Genomic DNA, 21,104 nt, shown 5'->3' on the forward strand with positions numbered 1-21,104 from the left:
AACTCTGCGTTGACTTCCTGTTGGAAACTTTCGTAATGCGTGATAACCTGTTACGAGAGTAAGCTCTGTGAATACACAACTTGCGTGCACGTACACCAGTGTCGTTATCATCATTTCGAACTCTTCCGTTTGTGGACGGAAGAACAGTCTCAAAAAAATGTTTTCCATGCTTTTTGCAAGGCAACAGCTAGTTCGTGCTCTCCAGCCTTTGTCGTCTGCTACAAGACATGGCCTTCGTCACGTACGTCATGTTTAGTATTCACTTAAAACTTGTTCTGCGCAGGTTGTTTTTAGCATTATTATGTGCTGCATATGGTCTCAGTAAAAAAACAAGGTGATGTATGTTACATTTACACCAAAATTGTCCCAACAGTGGTCCTTCTGAGGTAAATTTTGTCATTCAGTGGGTTGTTTTCATGTTGAAACAAAGGTTTGGTCTTGCTGGTTGCTGATAAGTTATCTTCTGTCTCTAAAACAAATTCATTGTCATTTTCAAGTATTCTCAGTATGTACGTTACATTTACACCCTTGTCAGATGGCCTCACTTAAGTCTCTCTACAAGCCAACAGGTGCAAGCACTAGGAATCCTGTGACCATAGTTTAACTATACCAGGTGTCTGAGGTATAAGAAAACACACTTTTGTGTATTAACTATTATGGCATTATTTAAAGACGCATATTTTTAACTTAGAAGTACAATTAAATCACATCAAACACAACTTTTTCGCTCAATTTAAAAAAAAATACAATCATCCTACCTAATGACTTTCCTCTGCAATGATTTTTAAGTAAATTTGACCAGAAACATTTTTTTAAGATAGTTTCCCTTTTTTCATGATTATTTACACCAAATGTAACGTACTGACCAGCTAAAAAAGAACGTTCAAAATCCAAAACCTATGTTCAGATCAAACTTTCATTAATCTAACATGTTTCTCCATCCATTTCTGGACCTATTAAAAATGAGATTGAGATGATACCCTTATCAGTAACTTGGTTATTGAATGCCCAATGTACCATGCGTTTCGCGTAACGCCTTGTGTGCCCAAAAAGGTGCTTTTTTTCTTGAACAAAGTCAATTTTCTCAGCATCCAGACGACTGACAGACATAAATTTGGTATGGATACAATCTGCATTAGGAATACTTCATAACTGTATTGTTTATATTGTACTTGTAGTCATTTAAAAACAGAATAAAATACAAAGTAATAAAAGTATCCAGAACAGGATTTTTGCATTTGGACACCTTGACAGATTCCTGACCATATATAGATAGAAGATAGATAGATAGATGAAGATGTACCATTGTCGGTAGGTGTTTGTTGCTTTTATGCCAACTGCAGATCTGCTTATTGTTTGTGGTCAGTTCTAACATTTACTCGCATTATATTATATATATATATATGCCCTCTCAGAATTTGAATAATTTACATTCCTGAAAGTGAAACAGAGTTTTTCTGTCTTGCAGGTGACATGTCCTAACTGCCAAAAAGTTGTGCCACTTGCCAGAGCATTTACACCATTCAGTCAAGTGCTGAAAACTGGAGCAAAAACCCACACTGGCAAATGGGTAAGGTGGACAAAAAAGAGAGAAAAAAAAGAAAAGATTAATTAGAGCTTCTTGTTCCCCAAACGACCCTAGAACTTTCGTTTGGTTCCAAGTCTTCCATGTGCATAATGCATGTGCTTCATCATTAAATGATCAACAGAGTGATACAATGAGCTTGTATTGAAGATCAGAAGGTTGATATTGTGTTTTCTGTTTTCTGGGTTCGGAAAGAGGAGGACCCTTACATTTGCACAGACAAACATTGCCATGTGCTTCCAGTAGTACCTGTGTTTGAGCCTTCTCTCTAGTGTTCGACTGGCCTGTAATGTCACGTGGAAAATAATGTCACATAGGGAAACTTTCCCACGTGACATTACAGGCCTGTCACTAGCGAGAGGGCGTACGTGTATCAAACACGTGTACAGGAAGCACATGGCAATGTTTGTCTGCGCAAATGCAAGGGTTCTAGCACTCTTTCAGAACCCATACAAACCCGACAGAATCATTTACGGAATTCGTCTATTGGCTCCAGCTTTAATTATCACAATAATTGAGACTTATCTTCATGTAAAATAGCAGAGAAGCACCTCAGCTTCATCATCTTGAAGTTTCAAGCTGCACATTGAATTTTGTAAAACTTCTTTGATGTAACTTGCAGAGTCCAAGTGTGGTGCGAAGCCTGCAGTCTTTGAGGCAGTCAGCAACGCATGCAGTGGAAAGCAAGGCAGGAGTGGCCAAAACCATCCCCCTGTACGGACAGAAGATTGTGGGCGGCTGGCTGATCGGCTGCTCTGCCATGGTCTTCGGGGCTGTCATTCTGGGGGGTGTTACAAGGTTAGTAAGCAAACAAATAAAGTAACAGCCCCTCCCCCCCCCTCTCCCCTCACACCACCCCCCCCCTTCCCCTCACACACCACCCCCCCCCCCCACCCCCCCCCCCCAGATTTTGGCAGTTGATAAATCGGTCCCATTTTATATATATATATATATATGTTGCTGCGATCTTGCTGTGTAACCCGCAATGATCACAACAACATTGCTGGAAGCCGCGACTTGCTGGCGCAATCTGTTTAGATTCCATCAACGTCGCTGTGTGTGTGCCATGTGCAGGCATGAGTGTGTGTTATGTATTTGAGTCTATGTGTGTTTTTTTTGTTTTTGTGCCAACCTTTGAGTGCATTTTTGTAGTTACTAAATATTCATCTTGAAATTAGGAAAGTATCATATATATTATAAAATCAGTGTTCAAACCAGTTATTTTTAAATTTAATTCTGAGGTAGTGTTATTTTTCTGTTTGATGTTTATTATTGCTTCCTCTGTTTGTTCTGCATAAGACTTTGGCTGAAACTTGTATATTTCAGGCTGACCGAGTCAGGCCTCTCTATGGTGGACTGGAAACTGCTGAAAGACATGAAGCCACCCCAAACAGAAGCTGAATGGGAGGCAGAGTTTGAACGCTACAAAACATTTCCAGAGTACAAGTAGTAAGTCATTGAAGTGTCATCTCTCTATGGTAGACCAGAGGCTATTGAAAGACATCAATCAATCAATGAGGCTTATATCGCGCATATTCCGTGGGTACAGTTCTAGGCGCTCTGCAGTGATGCCGTGTGAGATGAAATTTTATACGGCCAGTAGATTGCAGCCATGTCGGCGCATATTTACCTTTCACGGCCTTATTCCAAGTCACACGGGTATGGTAGACAATTATTAACTGTGCCTAAGCAATTTTGCCAGGAAAGACCCTTTTGTCAATCGTGGGATCTTTAACGTGCACACCCAATGTAGTATACACGGAGGGTGGTTCGGACACCGAAGAGAGTCTGCACACAAAGTTGACTCTGTGAAATAAATTTCCGCCGAACCTGGGATCGAACTCGCGCTGACAGCGGCCAACTGAATACAAATCCAGCGCGCTACCAACTGAAGCCGCCCCGCACAGAGACTGAATGGCAGGCAGAGTTTGAACACTTCAATTATAAGACATTCACAGAATACAAGTACATGTGGTAACAGTCCATGCAGTGTTGCTTAAATTTGTCTTTCCATCAGTTACAAATACAATTTAACACAATGTGAGAAGCCAAAGAAAGTTATGTAGCTCAATTGGAAGAGCACTGGACTCGTGATTCTCTATCAGGTCACAGGTGCGAATCCAGGCTGGGACAGACATGGGTCAACCTAATGTGAAGACGTCGCCCATGCATGTTCCAGGCCTGTTTGACCATGCACTGTTGAATGTAAAAGGCCAGGCTGGTCATTCTGCCCGAAATGCAGAAGAAAAATTAAGCATTGAACGTGAAAACAAGAGAAGCAAATTGATTGTGTAAATTGTGTTTATAGAAAGCCCATGGGTGATTTTCCTTCCGTATTGTACGGAATTCCGTATTGACTTCTTTTTTTGTTGTCAAGTTGCATTTAAATCAATCTGTTTGTTAGTCGTGATACGGTGGACCGAGGTTGAGGATAGGTGCTGGCTAGGTTAAAAAAAAAGGTTCAGTATTGGAATTTTTTTTGAAAATCACCCCTGCAAGCCAAAGAATGAGTGATGTGCCTGAGCCGATCATAGCTGCATATGTGTGCCGAGTGTGTGCTGATCTTGCAGTTTTGCGTTTAGTTTGGTTGATCACCTCAGACAAATGTAAGGGGCGACATAAGCTTATACACTTGACTAAAATATTGTCTATCCTAACTGAAGACCTTATCATTTTTTTCAGCCAAGCCAGCCAGAAAGAGGTGACACTGGCAGACTTCAAGTTTATTTACTACATGGAATGGGGTCATCGCATGTGGGGGCGAGGTGTTGGTCTGGCCTTCATTCTGCCTGCCCTGTATTTCCTTCGCAAGGGATGGATTTCCAAGGCTCTGAAGCCTCGTCTTGCTGTTTTTGCAGGCTTGTTAGGATTTCAGGTATGCAGGATATTGTTCACTTTTTAATTAAGTGTATTTGTCTTTGTCATGAGGATTGGTTGGCAGAAGGGTTTGCATTTACGTTGGCATGATGCAGCCACTGCGTCAGATAAGCATTATGTGTCAATCTTGAGGTGACAGGGACATATAGCTCAGTCGGTAGAGCGCTGGCTTTGTCACTTTGATGCTATTGGTCTGGGTTCAAACACGGGTCTTGGCGAGGAATTTATTTTGAAGAGTCAACTTTGTGCAGACATTCCTCCATTGTTTAATACCACTGCTGATTTTAACTACAGCTAGAGTTTCTTGGGTTAGTGCATGATGAAGAGCCGCTTACAGGACCAGGTATAGCCATGACCTAACGACATTTGAAGTTTTGAGAGAGTTCTTGATAATATTCAACACACATGCAAGATATGCATGAAGCTTATGAAGAAACTGCTATCATTTTGCATATATGTAGCTTAATACAAAGCAAATGATTGGACATTGTTTCAATATCACTGTTGACTTTAACCACAGGGTTTCCTGGGCTGGTACATGGTGAAGAGCGGCCTGCAGGAGCAGCCAGGACCCAACGACATCCCCAGGGTGTCCCAGTACCGCCTGGCGTCACACCTGGGCTCGGCCTTCCTGCTCTACACTCTCTTCCTGTGGCAAGGCCTCTCCCACCTCACCAGGCCACAGGCTGTGAGTTCTTTTTCTCATGTCCTCATGCAGCGCAAGTTTTGGCTTGTAACCCTTGGACTACCCGAATTAAGTACATTAAAAAGAATAATGTTGGAATGTTTTGCCTGTGTTAGTATGCTTGCAGCTTGTATTGATGTAGTGTTTTGTAGTTCAAAGTGTGTGCTGAATGCTGCTGCACATGCTTTTTTGCTTTGCTTTGTATGTATATGTATGTTTTTGTTTTTTTCATTGTAAAGCGCTTAGAGAACGTAAAGCGCTCTATAAATCTCCCATATTATTATTATTATTAATAATCGGATAAGAATTTAGTTTTTTTACACACCAGCCACCAGCCAAAATCCAAGGAAAGGGTCTCCAGGGGAAGTAATCATTGTGTGATTTACAGCCGTTGTCTCCCTTGTCTGTATTGCTTTTTGGGTCCATGTTGCTATAGCGAATGGGTACTTTGGAGAGTCAAGAAGTTGTTATGGTGTCAGATGAAATTCGATCTCTGTCATGTGTTTGCAGTGTCATTATAGTGTAGAGATTACTAACCTTGAAAAACAGTCATTGGTGCATGCATGTGGCTTTGTCTGAAGCCGGATTTCCAGCAGCATGATAAATGTTCAAGCAGGCTCTGTCTTAGAAAAAAATATATCTAAAGTTCGGGAGTACATGAAATTGCAATGTACACTAAGTTTCATTAATTGCTTACACGCATGTCTTATCTTATTGGTGTTTTGTGGTAATACATTCTGGGTGTTATCATCTCTGTTTCTTTTGTGTTCAGATCCGAATGCTGTTAATCCTTTTTTCCGTTGAGTCTTTGATAGAATAGATACATGCACTTTGAATTTTAATGCTCTAGTCCTCTTTTTTAATTTTTTTTTGTTGTTTTTTGGGGGGGGTGGGGGGTTCTACACAAGCTGAAGTTTGGTGTTAATAAGCTGCTAGAATGGAAGAGTTTTGTGGAAATGTAAAAATAACAGACAGCTTTTTTTTTTCAGCTGCCAAGCACAAAACAGATATCGATGCTGAGAGGAATGTCACACGGCGTGATGACTCTGGTCTTTGTTACTGCACTCTCTGGTGAGGATTTCTTCTGTAGTTCTCTTGACTAACTTTTTTGTGTGCAGTACCAGTCTGATATTGTCTTTAGATTAAACTTTTACTGTGCCTTTATGTGAGAAGGTTAGCAGATATGACAGTTCTTGAGAGAGGATCGTATTACTTGATAAAACATAAAATGTTACTTGTTGAGAGATAAAATGTTTGTACATTTATATGTGTTCCCTCGTGGGAGAATGGTGTTAAAGATATTTGAGTGTGTGTGTGTTGGTGTGCGTGTGTGTGTGTGTTTGTGTGTGAGTGCAGGTAGGTCACAGTGCACAGCTTTATGACTTGTGTGCGTTAATGCAAAGCAGAAAAGAAGAGGTTATGAAAATTAATGTCTATAACTATCTTTTTATCTTGCACAGGTGCATTTGTTGCTGGACTGGACGCAGGTCTGGTCTACAACTCCTGGCCCAAGATGGCGGACAAGTGGGTGCCAGATGACCTTGTGGCCTTTGACCCCAAGTGGAAGAATGTCTTTGAAAATCCCACCACTGTACAGTTCAGTCACAGGCATCTGGTAATTATATTGGAAAACAAAGTTTGATGGTGATGAGGGAATTATTCATGGCTTGTGTATGAGGAGCTAGATATCTTGTGGTTATATACTTTGTCGCTTCTTTCCTGTCAAACTGCAGTGTATTGATTGAACACTGGATTTTTCTGCTTTGAGCCATGTGACGTCAGAGGCAGAGAAAGCTTCTTATTCAGGCGGCCAGCCGAGACAACAAAAAAGTGCATGTTTGTGTGCGTTTAACTCACTCGCTACGAACCACTGCTATCGCAGTGGTCCCATGCACACCACTTCCCCACGAACCACTGCGATAGCAGTGTTTGACCTTTGGATTTTTTTAGCTCAATGACGTCAATTTTTGTACAAAAATAGAGAGGCTGGCTCTCAAGTTTAACCAATCGTCTGCAAATTACCAAGCTAGTTTCACTTCTGTCTGCTGTAGAACGATGACGCGAGGTTTCGTACTCGCTGGCTTTGTGCAAATTTGCAAAACAACAATGGCATCTACCAGTACACGTGCTGAAACACTGCTATCGCAGTGGTTCGTGGGGAAGTGGTGTGCATGGGATAGCAGTGGTTCGTAGTGAGTGAGTAAACCACGCGAATTTGAAGTGATGGCCCTGCGTTCAGCGTAAATTTGATGCCAGAAAAAGGGTTATTTATATCCCCCACCTAAATCAGCTATTTTCTAATATAATTAAGTGAATTAATTTGTAGAGCTCCAATTAAACCCTTTTCCTATCCCATGGTGCTGATAAAGGTCTGGGAGGTCTAGATCTAGGGAGACTGGAAACAAGGAAGGATTTGGGTGGTAATGGGCTGATAGGTGTCAGGGGAGTATAGAGGCTTTAGATGTGGTGAATATTGTGGTGGCAATCAAAATTTAAGTCCATTTCAAAACCATATAGACATATGAAGGGAAGCATGCAAGCGCTCTGAATATACAACAACTGTGAGAGTGTTGAGGATGATGATAGTTGTTTGTTCATTTTAGTGCTTCTTATTCTCTCAGGTGACAGGAAACTGATTGTGCATAACTTTCACAAATTAATTGTTTTTAAAGTACAGTCGAACCCACTTAAAACGAACACGCTATTTACGAATTTTGACTTATAACGTATTAGTTTTAAGTTCCCAACTGAATACCTCTTTCTTCATGCTTAAAAAAAATGCTTAAAACGAATTCTTTATAACGAATTTATGCTTATAACGAGCACTTTTTGGATTCCCAAGCATGCATAATGTCTGTAATTTACTCACGCTTATGACGAAATCTTTAAACTCGTCCCGAGATCGACATATCATGGGAATTTGAGAAGTTTGAATACATGTGTCAAAGTCTTCCCTTGCGTCGACTGCTTGAACCATTGCTCAACCGATCACTGAATAAAGTTAAACTGATTACACTGTACTCACAAAACAATTTCAAATTTAGAATCAAAGTGATTGATAGCTCAGACACTGAACATGAATGACTGACTGACGTTTATTTCCTTCGAGTATACCAAAAACGAAACATCAATGTTTTGAACGGGAGCCATTGCCAAAAAATATAGATGCCAGAGTGGTTTCCCTTGGACAAGGGAAACCACACTCTCAACGTTTGCGTTCGCCGGTTCGCGATAGTTTATCAGTCAGTCAGTGCTTTCGATTTGGATTTGAACATCATGTTGCAACAACAACAAAAAAAACTAAATTGGCCAAGGTTTGCTACCCGTCGCCAAGGTAAGTGATTCCGGACAAATGATAGGAACACCGCGAATGTGGACAGTGTCAGTGTGTGCGTGTGTGTGACCAAAAACGTAACAACTGGATGAAACATCTGTGTGCTCACTCTCACTCAAACTCAACAATCATCACTCAACATGAGACACACATGAACATGTAACTGAATATGTCACTTTATTGTCCAAACGTGAAGCAGCATGAAAGTTGCGAAATAAACAAATTGAAACACCATAAAATGTACAACTACAAGACTTAAAAAAAAAAAATTTTAAAAAAAATCAATCAATTTTCTTAATACGAATTTTGGTTAAGACGAACTTTTTTTCCGATCCCCAGTGATTCGTCTTAAGCGAGTTCGACTGTATATATTTAGAGCTCTTACTTCCCTTTTTGAGTCACTTGAGAAAAAGTGACTCTATGTAATCGGTCAGTGTTAGTCTGTCCGGCCGGCCGGCCGGCCGTCCGGCCGGCCGTCCGTAGACACCACCTTAACTTTGGACTTTTCTCGGAAACTATCAAAGCGATCGGGCTCATATTTTGTTTAGTCGTGACCTCCAATGACCTCTACACTTTAACGATGGTTTCGTTGACCTTTGACCTTTTTCAAGGTCACAGGTCAGCGTCAAAGGAAAAATTAGACATTTTATATCTTTGACAAACTTTTCTCGGAAACTATCAAAGCGATCGGGCTCATATTTTGTTTAGTCGTGACCTCCAATGACCTCTACACTTTAACGATGGTTTCGTTGACCTTTGACCTTTTTCAAGGTCACAGGTCAGCGTCAAAGGAAAAATTAGACATTTTATATCTTTGTCAAAGTTCATCGGATGTGATTGAAACTTTGTAGGATTATTCTTTACATCAAAGTATTTACATCTGTAGCCTTTTACGAACGTTATCAGAAAAACAAGGGAGATAACTAGCCTTTTCTGTTCGGCAACACACAACTTAACGTTGGGCTTTTCTCGGAAACTATAAAAGTGACCGGGCTCAAATTTTATGTGAACGTGACTCATTGTGTTGTGAATAGCAATTTCTTCCTGTCCATCTGATGCCTCATATAATATTCAGAACTGCGAAAGTGACTCGATCGAGCGTTTGCTCTTCTTGTTTTCTTAAGATCTCATCATTGGAGCTGTCTTGCTTGGTTATTTTTCATAGACATAGTTCCTTTCATGGGGCAGGCCAGTAGAGCAGCTATTAAGGTTTCATGAAAGGAATGGAATAGAATGTTGCTTGTGTGTACATATAGTTCCTTTCATGGCGCAGGCCAGTAAAGCACCAATAGGTTTCATGAAAGGAATGAATATAATGTGTTGCTTGTGTGTACATATAGTTCCTTTCATGGCGCAGGCTAGAAGCTATAGGTTTCATGAATTGAATGTGTTGCTTGTGTGTACAGGCTGAGTCTACAGTGCTTGTGATCGCTGGCTTCTGGTGGATGTGTCGCAAAGCTCCGATCCCTCGCAGAGCTCGCCTGGCCGTCAACTGCATGATGGGAATGGCCATCCTTCAGGTATGTGTCCATGCACTTGCCAATTTGTTGATTCTGGATTATTTAGATCCTCTGTATGAAGCCTTTCGCTGCATATAGGACGTCAGCTGTTGACCCTGTTAACTTAATTGCTTTAACGGGCGTCCAATAAACAAAGAACAACAACAAGCAAAAACGAGTTGCGTGTTTGGTGTATTCATTTATAAATTAAGGGCATATGGTAAGTTGTCAATTCAGATAAATACAGGTATAATGCTTTGTATACAAATATTTACTATCAGCGAACAGTTTAAGAGTTTGTCAGTGAAAATAGAGTCAACAATCTTTGTTTGATTGTAAGTTGTCAATTCAGGTAAATACAGGTATTATGCTTTGTATATACATATCTGGCAGCAAACAGTTTAAGAGTTAATCAGAGTTCAGTGAAAATAGAGTGAACACATTTTTGTTTCATTTGCTCTGGGTATAACGACGCTGCTGTAGTATCTACCCGTCGGCGTGGTGGCCATGTGCTCACCAATCGGGTTCACTATACATTCAACAGTTGTTAAATTTTCAGGGCACCTTGGGTATAATAAACAGCTCTGCTGATGTAAGTACACGCCTGTTGCAGACACAGAGCAGTGACGATCTCTGATGAATCTTTTTCTTTCATTTGCAGGCTACCATGTGCTCACCAATCGGGTTCACTATACATTCAACAGTTGTTAAATTTTCAGGGCACCTTGGGTATAATAAACAGCTCTGCTGATGTAAGTACACGCCTGTTGCAGACACAGAGCAGTGACGATCTCTGATGAATCTTTTTCTTTCATTTGCAGGCTACTCTGGGCATAACGACTCTGCTGACGTATGTTCCCGTCCATTTGGCAGCCACTCACCAGTCGGGGTCCCTCGTACTGCTCAGCTTTGCCGTGTGGTTTGCCCATGAGCTCCGACGCCTGCCCAAGTGAAAACTGCATCCCTCTTTTACTGAACAACAGTGGAAAAATGCTCCCCACCTCTTGTAAATATCAATGGTTTGCTGTTGTGTGAAGTGGAGCTTGTTAACCGTGGCCTGTCTTGCATACAACTGCAAAGCACACAGTTTGAAATTAATTTGGAAAGGTCACCAACATGCTCCAGACCAGGGAACCCATACGATTTCGCCGTATTCTGTACGCATGATTGTCGAGAATACGATCAGTACGGTCAGTGGGAAAAAATACGACGAGAAAAATTCCTAGACTACTTTTATTCACAAACCCATCTTGAAGCCGATCCACTATTTTGACACATGATTACAGTTTTTGTCAGTAAAAATTGAAAAAAGGATTTGTTTTAAATGTACATGTATAGGTAAACTTAATTAACGATGTGGCGGACGCGTGTGAAGCATGTTTGAATCATGGATGTTCAAATGCTGTGTGGAGTACGCTAATTTTTCTGAAAATACACCAAGTTTGTTTGAGAATACTCTAAGTGCAAAACAGGGGTTCCCAGGTCTGATGCTCCCATAATTGTCTTTTCGGATGCATGAATTTAAACAAATTTTTTCTATTTAATTACCGTCTGCGCATCCCTAATCAATTTGTGAGGGACAGCTGTCAAGTTCATTCTCAATGTTCTGGTATCACAATGCTGACATGGTGAGTGACAGTTGGCTTTTATGGTGTGATTTAACCTTATTTCACACAATAGTAAGGGTCTGGCAGCCCAATAACAGTGCTGATGTAAAAATTGTTGAACAAAATACACATTGTGTTTCGCCATTTAAGACAATTAGTTGGGTCAAGGGAAAAATTACTTTGTCACTGTAACGTTTTCGAGAATCATGAACTACAGTGGAGTCCGGGTACAACGAATCTCAAGGGAGATACATTTTAGTTTGTTATATCAGCAATTCGCTGTAGAGTTTTCAACCCTAAATGGCCTTAAGACAAGTTTTCCCACTCACCTTCAAATGATCGTCCCATCGATCTTTCCTTGGAGAGTACAATCTCTGCATGTTTTCAACAGCTTCATAATATAATCCATAGAGAGAGGCATAGTTCAAATGTTCACTTTACTGTCACAATTTTAGAAGTAAAATTTAAAAAGTCGTGTAAAAGCATGTACATGTACATTCTGATCAATCTCCGTGTCCGTCAAAAAAGACACTGCACACACTGACACTGCCGCGACACACGTACTAAGCTGTTTTGAAAAAGTCCAGAATGTTTGTCTGACGCTGCTCAGAACTGGCACACTTCTCCACTGTACACTCCAATTTGGAGATCATATCCAAGTCACAGACATCGCTGCACTTTGCCTGCAAGTAGCGACGTAGGGTATTGGCAGCAACACGTGCTTCTGTGGCACTTGGTGTTGGGAGCGGTTCTGGGTCTGATTGGAATAGTGAAAACACAGCGGCGGTGGCTGTTCCGTGCACCTCCCGCTGTTTGTTCAGAGTTCACTCATCACGCGATGTGCACTTGTGTTTGTGTATTTTTGTCTTTGGAGACAATTATTGACATCAGTTCGTTGTAGCCTTGTGACTTTTAGACAAAACGGCTCTGGGGCGATGAAAACGTGTTTGTTAAAAGAGGGGTTCGTTATGCAAATGAGTTCAAAAGGTTCGATGTAGCCGGAAAGTAACAAATAAGAAATAGAAGGCTGTCTGCCGGGAAATCAATGGCAGTTTGTTAAAAGAGGGATTTCTTTATACCCAGGTTCGTTATAGCTGGATTCCACTGTATTCTAAATTTGTGTCCATTCAGTGTTGCTCTTGTATAATGCCTAATTTAGTTACTGCCTATGCTTTCATTTTCTTAATGATGTGAATATGTGATGTTGTTGTAATTTTGACTGATGTGTTTGCTTTGAACAAAATGTGTTTTAAGTTTAATTATAAACGACCAACAAATGTCTAACTTAACTTGAGGTTGAAGAATAAAACTTGAAGTAATCTCAGTGTGTGTGTGTGTGTGTGTGGTGTGCTTGTAGCAACAAGAGTTAGAAGGGGAGATAAACACATTTCTGTGGCTGATATTTTTTGTGAAGATCGGTGTTCTCTCCCTTGGATTACGGATATGCCCTTTCAGCGTGTGTTGACTGTTCCGCCTTATACTGGTGGTGTAGGTGGGAAAGTGTGTCAGAACTAAATAAGGGCGTGCAAATTAAATTGAGAAAGTTCAACCAGTCTTCTGAAATATCTCTTTAGTTGCTTTCTTTCTTGGGAGTTGGGTGAGACTGATCGAGGTGCTGGGTGCTGCCATAATATCTCAGTATAAACGGTTGTTGGTGTGGGACTCGGGACCATAGGAGCAAGAAGCTCATTCCTCAGTTTTCCATGTCATCGTGAAGAAGTGAGCTATCTACACCTGACGCCAATATAGGTCATTCCTTTTCGATATCATCCTGAAGAAGTGAGCTATCAACAACTGACAAAACTTAGGTCGTTCTACCGTTTCCATGTCATGAAGAAGTGAGCTATCAAAAGCTGGCAAAACGTAGGTCGTTCGTCCTTTTTCATGCCATCATGAAGAAATCAGCTATCAACAGCTGGCGACATTTAAGGGAAGAAATATCGAGACAATGGTTCCTCGTGTGTTTTCTTTATAACACCGAGAGTCGACAAGTTCAATGTTTTCATGTAACACAGCTTAGGTGGCCGAGTGGTAACGCACTTGCGCTCGGAAGCGAGAGGTTGCGAGTTCGACCCTGGGTCAGGGCGTTAGCAATTTTCTCCCCCCTTTCCTAACCTAGGTGGTGGGTTCAAGTGCTAGTCTTTCGGATGAGACGAAAAACCGAGGTCCCTTCGTGTACACTACATTGGGGTGTGCACGTTAAAGATCCCACGATTGACAAAAGGGTCTTTCCTGGCAAAATTGTATAGGCATAGATAAAAATGTCCACCAAAATACCCGTGTGACTTGGAATAATAGGCCGTGAAAAGTAGGATATGCGCCGAAATGGCTGCGATCTGCTGGCCGATGTGAATGCGTGATGTATTGTGTAAAAAAATTCCATCTCACACGGCATAAATATAAATTGCATAAAAATAAAAATAAAAACAATAAATAAATCCCTGCGCTTGGAACTGCACCCACGGAATACGCGCGATATAAGCCTCATATTGATTGATAGTCTACAAACACGGGTACACTGACAGGGCGCTCACACACACACACACACAAACACACACACACTCTCTCTGTCTCTCTCTCAATCTCTCTCTTTCTCTTCTGTCAAACGGAAACTGAACCGCAACACCTACTGGCAAACTTATTAAAATCTACACACTAACTGCGACTTCGCTGTTGCTCAACTGAGCATGCAGAAACCTTTTTAATTATATTTTCCCAGCTCCCGGAATAAAATAATTTGTCTGAGCGCAAGTGACAGCCCGACCCAGATGGAGAAAAAGACATTTTTCATGGCAGAATAAACGACTACAGTGTGCGAAGACCTTTTTCAGACATTCATAATCCACGGGGCCGCCTCGTTTCACGCGCAGCACGTGGTAGTAAATTAGATTAAGTAACGAGGATTAATTTTTGTGAAGAGGAAAGAAAAATGTCAGCTTTAGCTGTTGACATCGTTGGCAGGGCCTTAGTTGGTACACACCGCTATTTTGTTTATTCGTTTGTTTGTTTTCGTGGTTGTTTGTCTGTTTCCTGGAAAGAAATATATATTTTTTAGTCGTTTTTGTTGCAGTCAGTTTGAGTTGCAGTTTCGTTTGGATTTATGTTCGGTTTGTGCCTCTCACCCGAGCATACACAACAAATAAAGAAATAAATCAATTCTTGTTCTCAGTCTTCATTCATGGGCTGAAACTCCCACGTTTTTGCACCGCCATTTAGGCAGTCATAAGCCGCTTTCAGAGGATGCATGCTTGGTATTTTCACTGATGTTTCTATAACCCACCGAACTCTTGACATGGATTACAGGATATTTTCCGTTCGCACTTGGTCTTGCGCTTGCGCCGGTGTACACACGAACGGGGGGATAAGGCACTAGCAGGTCAGCACATAAGTTGATCTAGGAGATCGGAAAAATCTCCACCCTTAGGAGTGGCCTGGATATTCGACCCCGCTTGTGAGGCCGGTGTAACACGAAATTTTTACTCCACGAAAAAATTACTCCGGAGTAAATATTTCGTACGAAATTCTTACTCCGAGTACACTTTTCGTACGAGAAAAGAACTCCCCAAGGCACGAAAAAATTACTCCCTCCACGAAATTTTTACTCCCCATTTTTTTTACTTCCAGTAAAAATCTCGTACGCAAAAATGGGATGCGGGCGAAGGGATAATGCCAATAAGTGATATCGCGCACACGAATGTCGCGCTACCCTCCTTCCACCACCAAAATTAACAGGGGACAAGGGAGTAAACATTTCGTACACCTGGCATGGGAAGTTAAATTGCTTGTGTTTGGGTGAAGTAATTTATTCGTTATTTATTCGTCAGGGGAGTAACATTTTTGTACGAAATGTTTACTCGGAACTCACCTGTCTTGGGGAGTAATTTTCTCGTGTAATGGGGGAGTGCTTTTTTCGTAAAGGGAGTAACTTTTTCGTACAAAATGTTTACTCCGGAGTAAAAAATCTCGTGGGAGTAATTTTCTCGTGTTACACCGGCGTCTTATCCTCCAAGCCATTGCGCCCGTCCGAAATAAATCAATAACATTGAGGCCGGTTTTCTCGGATATTATTACACTTCCTGTGGTTGATGACCTCCAGATACGACGTCAGTTTGGTTGACCCTCGTCGATTTTCCGCAAGGTCACAGCGGGGGCGAAAACAGTGAACATTTAAGTTTTATCAAAGTTGAACGTTTCTGTAGCTAGAATTGTTAAATTTGACCAGTTTATAAGATCTAATGACTCTTACACTCGACGTAAATCAGTGTGATAATAACAAGTTGTTGCTTTGTTTTATTGTGATTGTGTCATTGCATTTCTTTCCAAAGGCGCTATCAACCTTCAGTTTGTACATGTATCTTACCTTGTTTCATACTTGAGCGTGCGCGTGTGTCTGTGTGTCTTTCGTTATGTTTCTATCTGTCTGTGTCTGTGCGTGTGTAGGCTTATATCTGTGCCGTGTGTGTGTGTGTGTGTGTGTGTGTGTGTGTGTGTGTGTGTGTGTGTGTGTTTGTTTGTGTGTTAAGGATTTGTCATTTCAGGTTTCTGTTGTGCAGACCAGCCAAACAAACCACACGAAAACAAACAAACAAACAAACAAACAAACAAACAACAACAACAACAACAACAACAACAACAACAACACTAACACTAACACCAACAACAACAACGAACGAAGCAGACAAGTAAGGAAACCAACCGACAAGTCAACCACTGTCGATGAGACCTTCATCAACAAGAAATGAATTAAGAAGGGCACTTCATAAAGTTCAGAATTCTCTGAGAGTAAGGACAGTGAGAGACTTACAGAATAATAAAGCTTTAGTCCGCCTGTTTGGGGTTTAGCCTCGACATCCGTTTTAACGATGTAACCGAGTGCCGCCGTAACACTACGATTACCTCGGGAGGCGAAGTGCAATCAAACAGGATTGAAAATGTTAGGGCTAATTTCTTAGCCCTATAAAAACTGTTATGCAAACCCGAAGGTTTCCATGAACATACAGACAATCGGAAACCACCAGACCCCATCACAAACAGAATTCCACAATCCACCGGTGTTGACTTAAAGGCCTACAACTCGGGTGCAGAGTCTGCTGTGAAAGGAGCTGTAGCCTCCCCTGTCACAACTGAATCAAGAAGAGGAAGTGATTAATGTACCTGTTAAATGTCGCAATGTCCCTCTCAAGCTACTACACGTGAGAACAACAGGCAGGATGTCTTTGCATGGCCTATTTTGGCCAACTCCGATTTGTCAAGGGGAGAGCGAAAGTTCGGGATGCTGAGTTTTTAACCCTCCTGTAATAGCTGAGAAAAGTAAAAGAAAGAGACAGAGAGGCCGGGAGACGATAGAGAGAGAGAGAGAGAGAGAGAGAGAGAGAGAGAGAGAGAGAGAGAGAGAGAGAGAGAGAGTCCTGGAACCTTTTAACGAAAATTATCAGTGGTCTTGAGCAGACTAATCAGCATAAATTGCGCGCGCATGTGTGTGTGTGTATGTGCGCGTGCGCGCGTGTGAGTGTGTGTGTGTGTATACATGTACGCGCGTGTGTGTGTGTGTGTGTGTGTGTGTGTGTGTGTGTGTGTGTGTGTGTGTATACGCGCGTGTGTGCATCTGTGTCTCTGTGTGGTGTGTGTGTGTGCGTGTGTGTGTGTGTGTGGCTGTGTGTGTGTGTGTGTGTGTTATATTTCGTTGTTTTTGTGAGCTTATATCAGAGATAACATATTTAAAAAAAGAACTGTACAATTACGTACATTAGTACCACATTGGAGTCTGCTGACACATCTCTAAAGCATTACACGAATTCTCCACAACATAAAGAAATGTATCTGAACCACTAATGCAAAACTGTGGTAAAAGTCCGAGATTTCCCTCCCCTCGCTGACCTTCGACTGAAGGCCGTCTTTCACACGGAGATGAAACGAAGAAAAAGCCAAAGTTGTAAAGCAGCAAAAAGAAATGTGGTCAAGTTAAAAGCCATTCAGTGTAGCACACGATACAGAAATAGCGTAGTGATAATTGATATATGTTGTATGGTATGCCGTTACTGAAACATAGCACAAGTGCGTACTCACCTTAAAGGTCAGAGATCTTTAAAGGTTCATTGAATTCCTTCTGGTGCTAGTAAGCGGCCATGTGCACAACCACAGATCTGTTGAGGCTTTTACATATGGGATGATACGACCCTACCTCCATTACACATACCAACATTCTACAACCTGTCTGCATTAGCCGGAGTCAGTGTGCGGAGTGCAGGGCCGGACCAAGTTCGTTAGAGGGGGGGGGGGGGGGGGGGGTTTCCAACTGAAGGCAGGAGTCCAGGGGCCGCCGAGGCCCCGATCAGTGGGGTGCAGGGGCAACGCCCCGCTGGGGGGTCTGGAGGGGCAAAGCCTCCCAGAAGCCGAGAAAATTTTGCATTTGTGAGGTCATTTTTTGGTCTTTCCTTGCAACTGGGAATCAAAATTACACATTTTCAACAGTAACAAAATACTTCAGATATTCATTTACCATAGTGGTTCAGTGGAATAATCCCAAAGACATATATGCCTAGTAAATAAGTCTGACAGGACTCTTTACTTTGAATACTTAAATTCAAGCAAACAAGCAATGATTTCAACATCTGGAATACAAAGGAGAAGTTTTAGAAGACCAAATAAACTAAGGGAGTTGGGGGAAGAGCTTAAAAAGTCCACATATATTTTTTTTCTTTTCTCTGAGAGGTACATCGGATGGCCGGGAAACCAGGAACCCCCCCCCCCCCCCCCCCAGATCCGGCCCTGGAGTGGGCATTTGTTAGTGATGAATAACTGTCGTGATTGACACCTTTGTCAACATGATCTGCAACATTAACTCAACAATTCCCACCCCGCACATAAAACAGCCAGGCAGTTGATGTTTTAGTGTTTGTGTTAATCGGAAGAATGTTCTGTTTAAATGTAAAACCCTGGAGAAATCTGTGATTACAAAAATAGGTCCGTGGATTCGAAATGTGTTCGGCCAGTATTTAAAATGGTCTAGGTCTCCTAGTCGACGACCGCTTGAAAGTCGAATTTTAGGGTTCTTCTAATAATGACCCAAATACCAGCGTAGTATGAATTTTAACGATTATTCAAAAGCCATATCTTCGGCTCTACAGATCACAAATGATTTCCTGCGTAGACTATGGTGCTACGTGGCCTGACATGGGCCCATGAATGTTGGTGTTTAATGAAAACGTTGAATGTTGCTGTTGGGAGTACTGATATAACCTGATACAACATAAAAGAAGGAGGGAATAGAACAGTGGTGGTGGTGCTGGAGGTGGTGCGGGTGGTGTAGGCTACCTTTGATACGTATACGGCTGCTTATTTCGCGCGCGCTTATTGTCTGGGTTGAAATATTCTATTTGAATGAGTACTGTGTAACAAAAAAAGTACGCATTTTTGTCTGTGTCACTCGATTGTAATGTACATTTTATCGGATAAAAAGTTAAGACGACGTAAGAACGTACCCAATTCAATACGAAGTGACAACACAGCTGGACAACACGCCAGTTTTGACCCTGAGGTCGTCTTCAGGTTACTCAGAGAAAAAACAGCCACACACACACACACACACACACACACACACACACACTAAAAAAAGAATTAAGAGGACAGACGATATCAGCACACGGAAATAAGAATCACAGGTCGGAGTTACAAGAACCGTACAGGGAGAAGGTCCACTGGTATGGTATCTTTCTCCTGGAGGTTTTGTCTGCTGTTGTATATAAGCCTACACCTCCACATGTAATCTGATTTCTGTGCGCTTTTGCTCTGCATCTGTTTTCTCCTCCTGGGATGACCTGCTGCATCTGTCCGGAATCGGTGTTTTACTTTCAGTGACGACTGTTCTCTTGACCCCTCATGCATTGCCCATCCTTACCCCACCCCGACCCGGGCCCGGCCACTAGTCCTCCCCCATTTCCTCGCAGCTCATCACATATCAGACTGAGCATTAACTGGCGAGGGAAGTTCATAATTAGGTGTTAAATACCCACACCGGAAGTGGCGACGAAATATGACTGGGTCCAGTGGCCTCGATCGCCCCCAAGTCAAAGCTTTTGCTGCTGCATTTAGCTATATGGATGCCCGTAGACGCCGGATATTAAATTCAATGTCAGGCGCCTATGGGCAATCATAAGAGTAACAGAGTGGTGCTTGCAAGTCATGCATATCGGAAGACGTCAATTTAGAGCGGTACGTTTGGTTTTCCAAAAGAAAAATCGCACACACACACGCGCACACACACACACACGCACAGACACAGACACACGCACAGACAGACAGACAGACAGACGCACAGACAGACAGACACACACAGATGCACACACGCACAGACAGACAGACACACACACAGACAGACACACACACACACGCACAGACAGACAGACAGACAGACACACACACGCACAGACAGACAGACAAACACACACACATAGCTAGTACGAGAACTAACCGAAATAACAGTACCAAGAGTTATTTGATCTTACAGATTGTTTTCTTCTTGGACGAGAATTGGACAGCACACTTACTGTCTTGCATAACAAAATCAAAACAATGACGTCGATGAGGTACTCATCTTTTACGGAAATGGCCAGCATTTCTCAGTAACAATAACACTTAATTACTACATAGCTTACACCTTAGTCTGACACAACAGAATCAACCGTGATCTGGCCCGTGGTGCACGAGAAAGTTACCAAACGGGTGGGAGCCAGCCGCGGTGTTGGATTGGTTGACATTGCGATTTGTTGTGATTTCAACGAATCAGACCCAAAGGTTAGTTCTCTCCTGTTTGGGTGGCACCCACTTTCGGTTCGTGTACCTCGGCCCTGCTCTCTGCGCACATTGTTTTCGTTTTCTTTCTCGGATGAGACAGCATTCCACGACAAAGTGATTACTGATCGCCATGTTGGCAGTTCTCTGTCACATGGGGTAGTAGCACCTGTCAGCCGTCACGTGCTTGCCAGACGTTTTATGACACTGTGTGACATCAGGTGACAGCATGGCTGACATGGTATGGTCATCACCGGAATAGGCGACCAAATTGGAATTTGTTATTGCTTTTTTATGCGAATGACTATATACGTAGCCTAATCACACTTTCTACGGTATGTTGATTTCGTCTTTCAGCTTCTGGTGGCGTGCGTCAAGGCTCGTACTGCGCACGTAACAATCCACGTGCAGAGATGCGTCCGCGGGTACACACGCACTCACACTGACACACACACACACACACAGCGGAGTACACACACACACACACACACACACACACACAGCGGAGTACACACACACACACACACACACAGCGGAGTACACACACACACACACACACACACACACACACAATTGTGAGAATCATGTTTGTTACAAACGTACTCTCCTCCTTGTTGTTGTTGTTGTTGTTGTTGTTGTTGTTGTTGTTGGTGGTGGTGGTGGTGATGAGGGTGGTGCAGGATGTTATCAAAGAGAGAGAGAGAGAGAGAGAGAGAGAGAGAGAGAG

General features: G+C 42.2%; 1 protein-coding gene across 1 annotated transcript; it reads left to right on the forward strand.

The window, feature by feature from the left end:
• The first annotated feature begins 19 nt into the window (after positions 1-19).
• LOC138982207 (heme A synthase COX15-like) lies at positions 20-12,908 on the forward strand. Its single transcript, XM_070355430.1, has 10 exons — positions 20-241; positions 1,469-1,570; positions 2,208-2,383; positions 2,912-3,034; positions 4,268-4,460; positions 4,983-5,150; positions 6,137-6,218; positions 6,608-6,762; positions 9,888-10,001; positions 10,802-12,908. The coding sequence occupies exons 1-10, from the start codon at positions 158-160 to the stop codon at positions 10,931-10,933; spliced, it is 1,329 nt and encodes a 442-aa protein (XP_070211531.1). The 5' UTR covers positions 20-157; the 3' UTR covers positions 10,934-12,908.
• The last annotated feature ends 8,196 nt before the right edge of the window (positions 12,909-21,104 follow it).

This window comes from Littorina saxatilis, linkage group LG12, assembly GCF_037325665.1.
Source record: "Littorina saxatilis isolate snail1 linkage group LG12, US_GU_Lsax_2.0, whole genome shotgun sequence".
Taxonomy (NCBI): domain Eukaryota; kingdom Metazoa; phylum Mollusca; class Gastropoda; order Littorinimorpha; family Littorinidae; genus Littorina; species Littorina saxatilis.

What these genes read in the sequence shown, in the direction of transcription:
- LOC138982207 (XM_070355430.1), top strand. Translation starts at nt 158, where the DNA reads ATGTTTTCCATGCTTTTTGCAAGGCAACAGCTAGTTCGTGCTCTCCAG. An exon ending in CAAGACATGGCCTTCGTCAC is followed by an intron (nt 242 to 1,468) that starts GTACGTCATGTT and finishes TCTGTCTTGCAG; the next exon opens with GTGACATGTCCTAACTGCCA. An exon ending in CTTTGTTACTGCACTCTCTG is followed by an intron (nt 6,219 to 6,607) that starts GTGAGGATTTCT and finishes TATCTTGCACAG; the next exon opens with GTGCATTTGTTGCTGGACTG.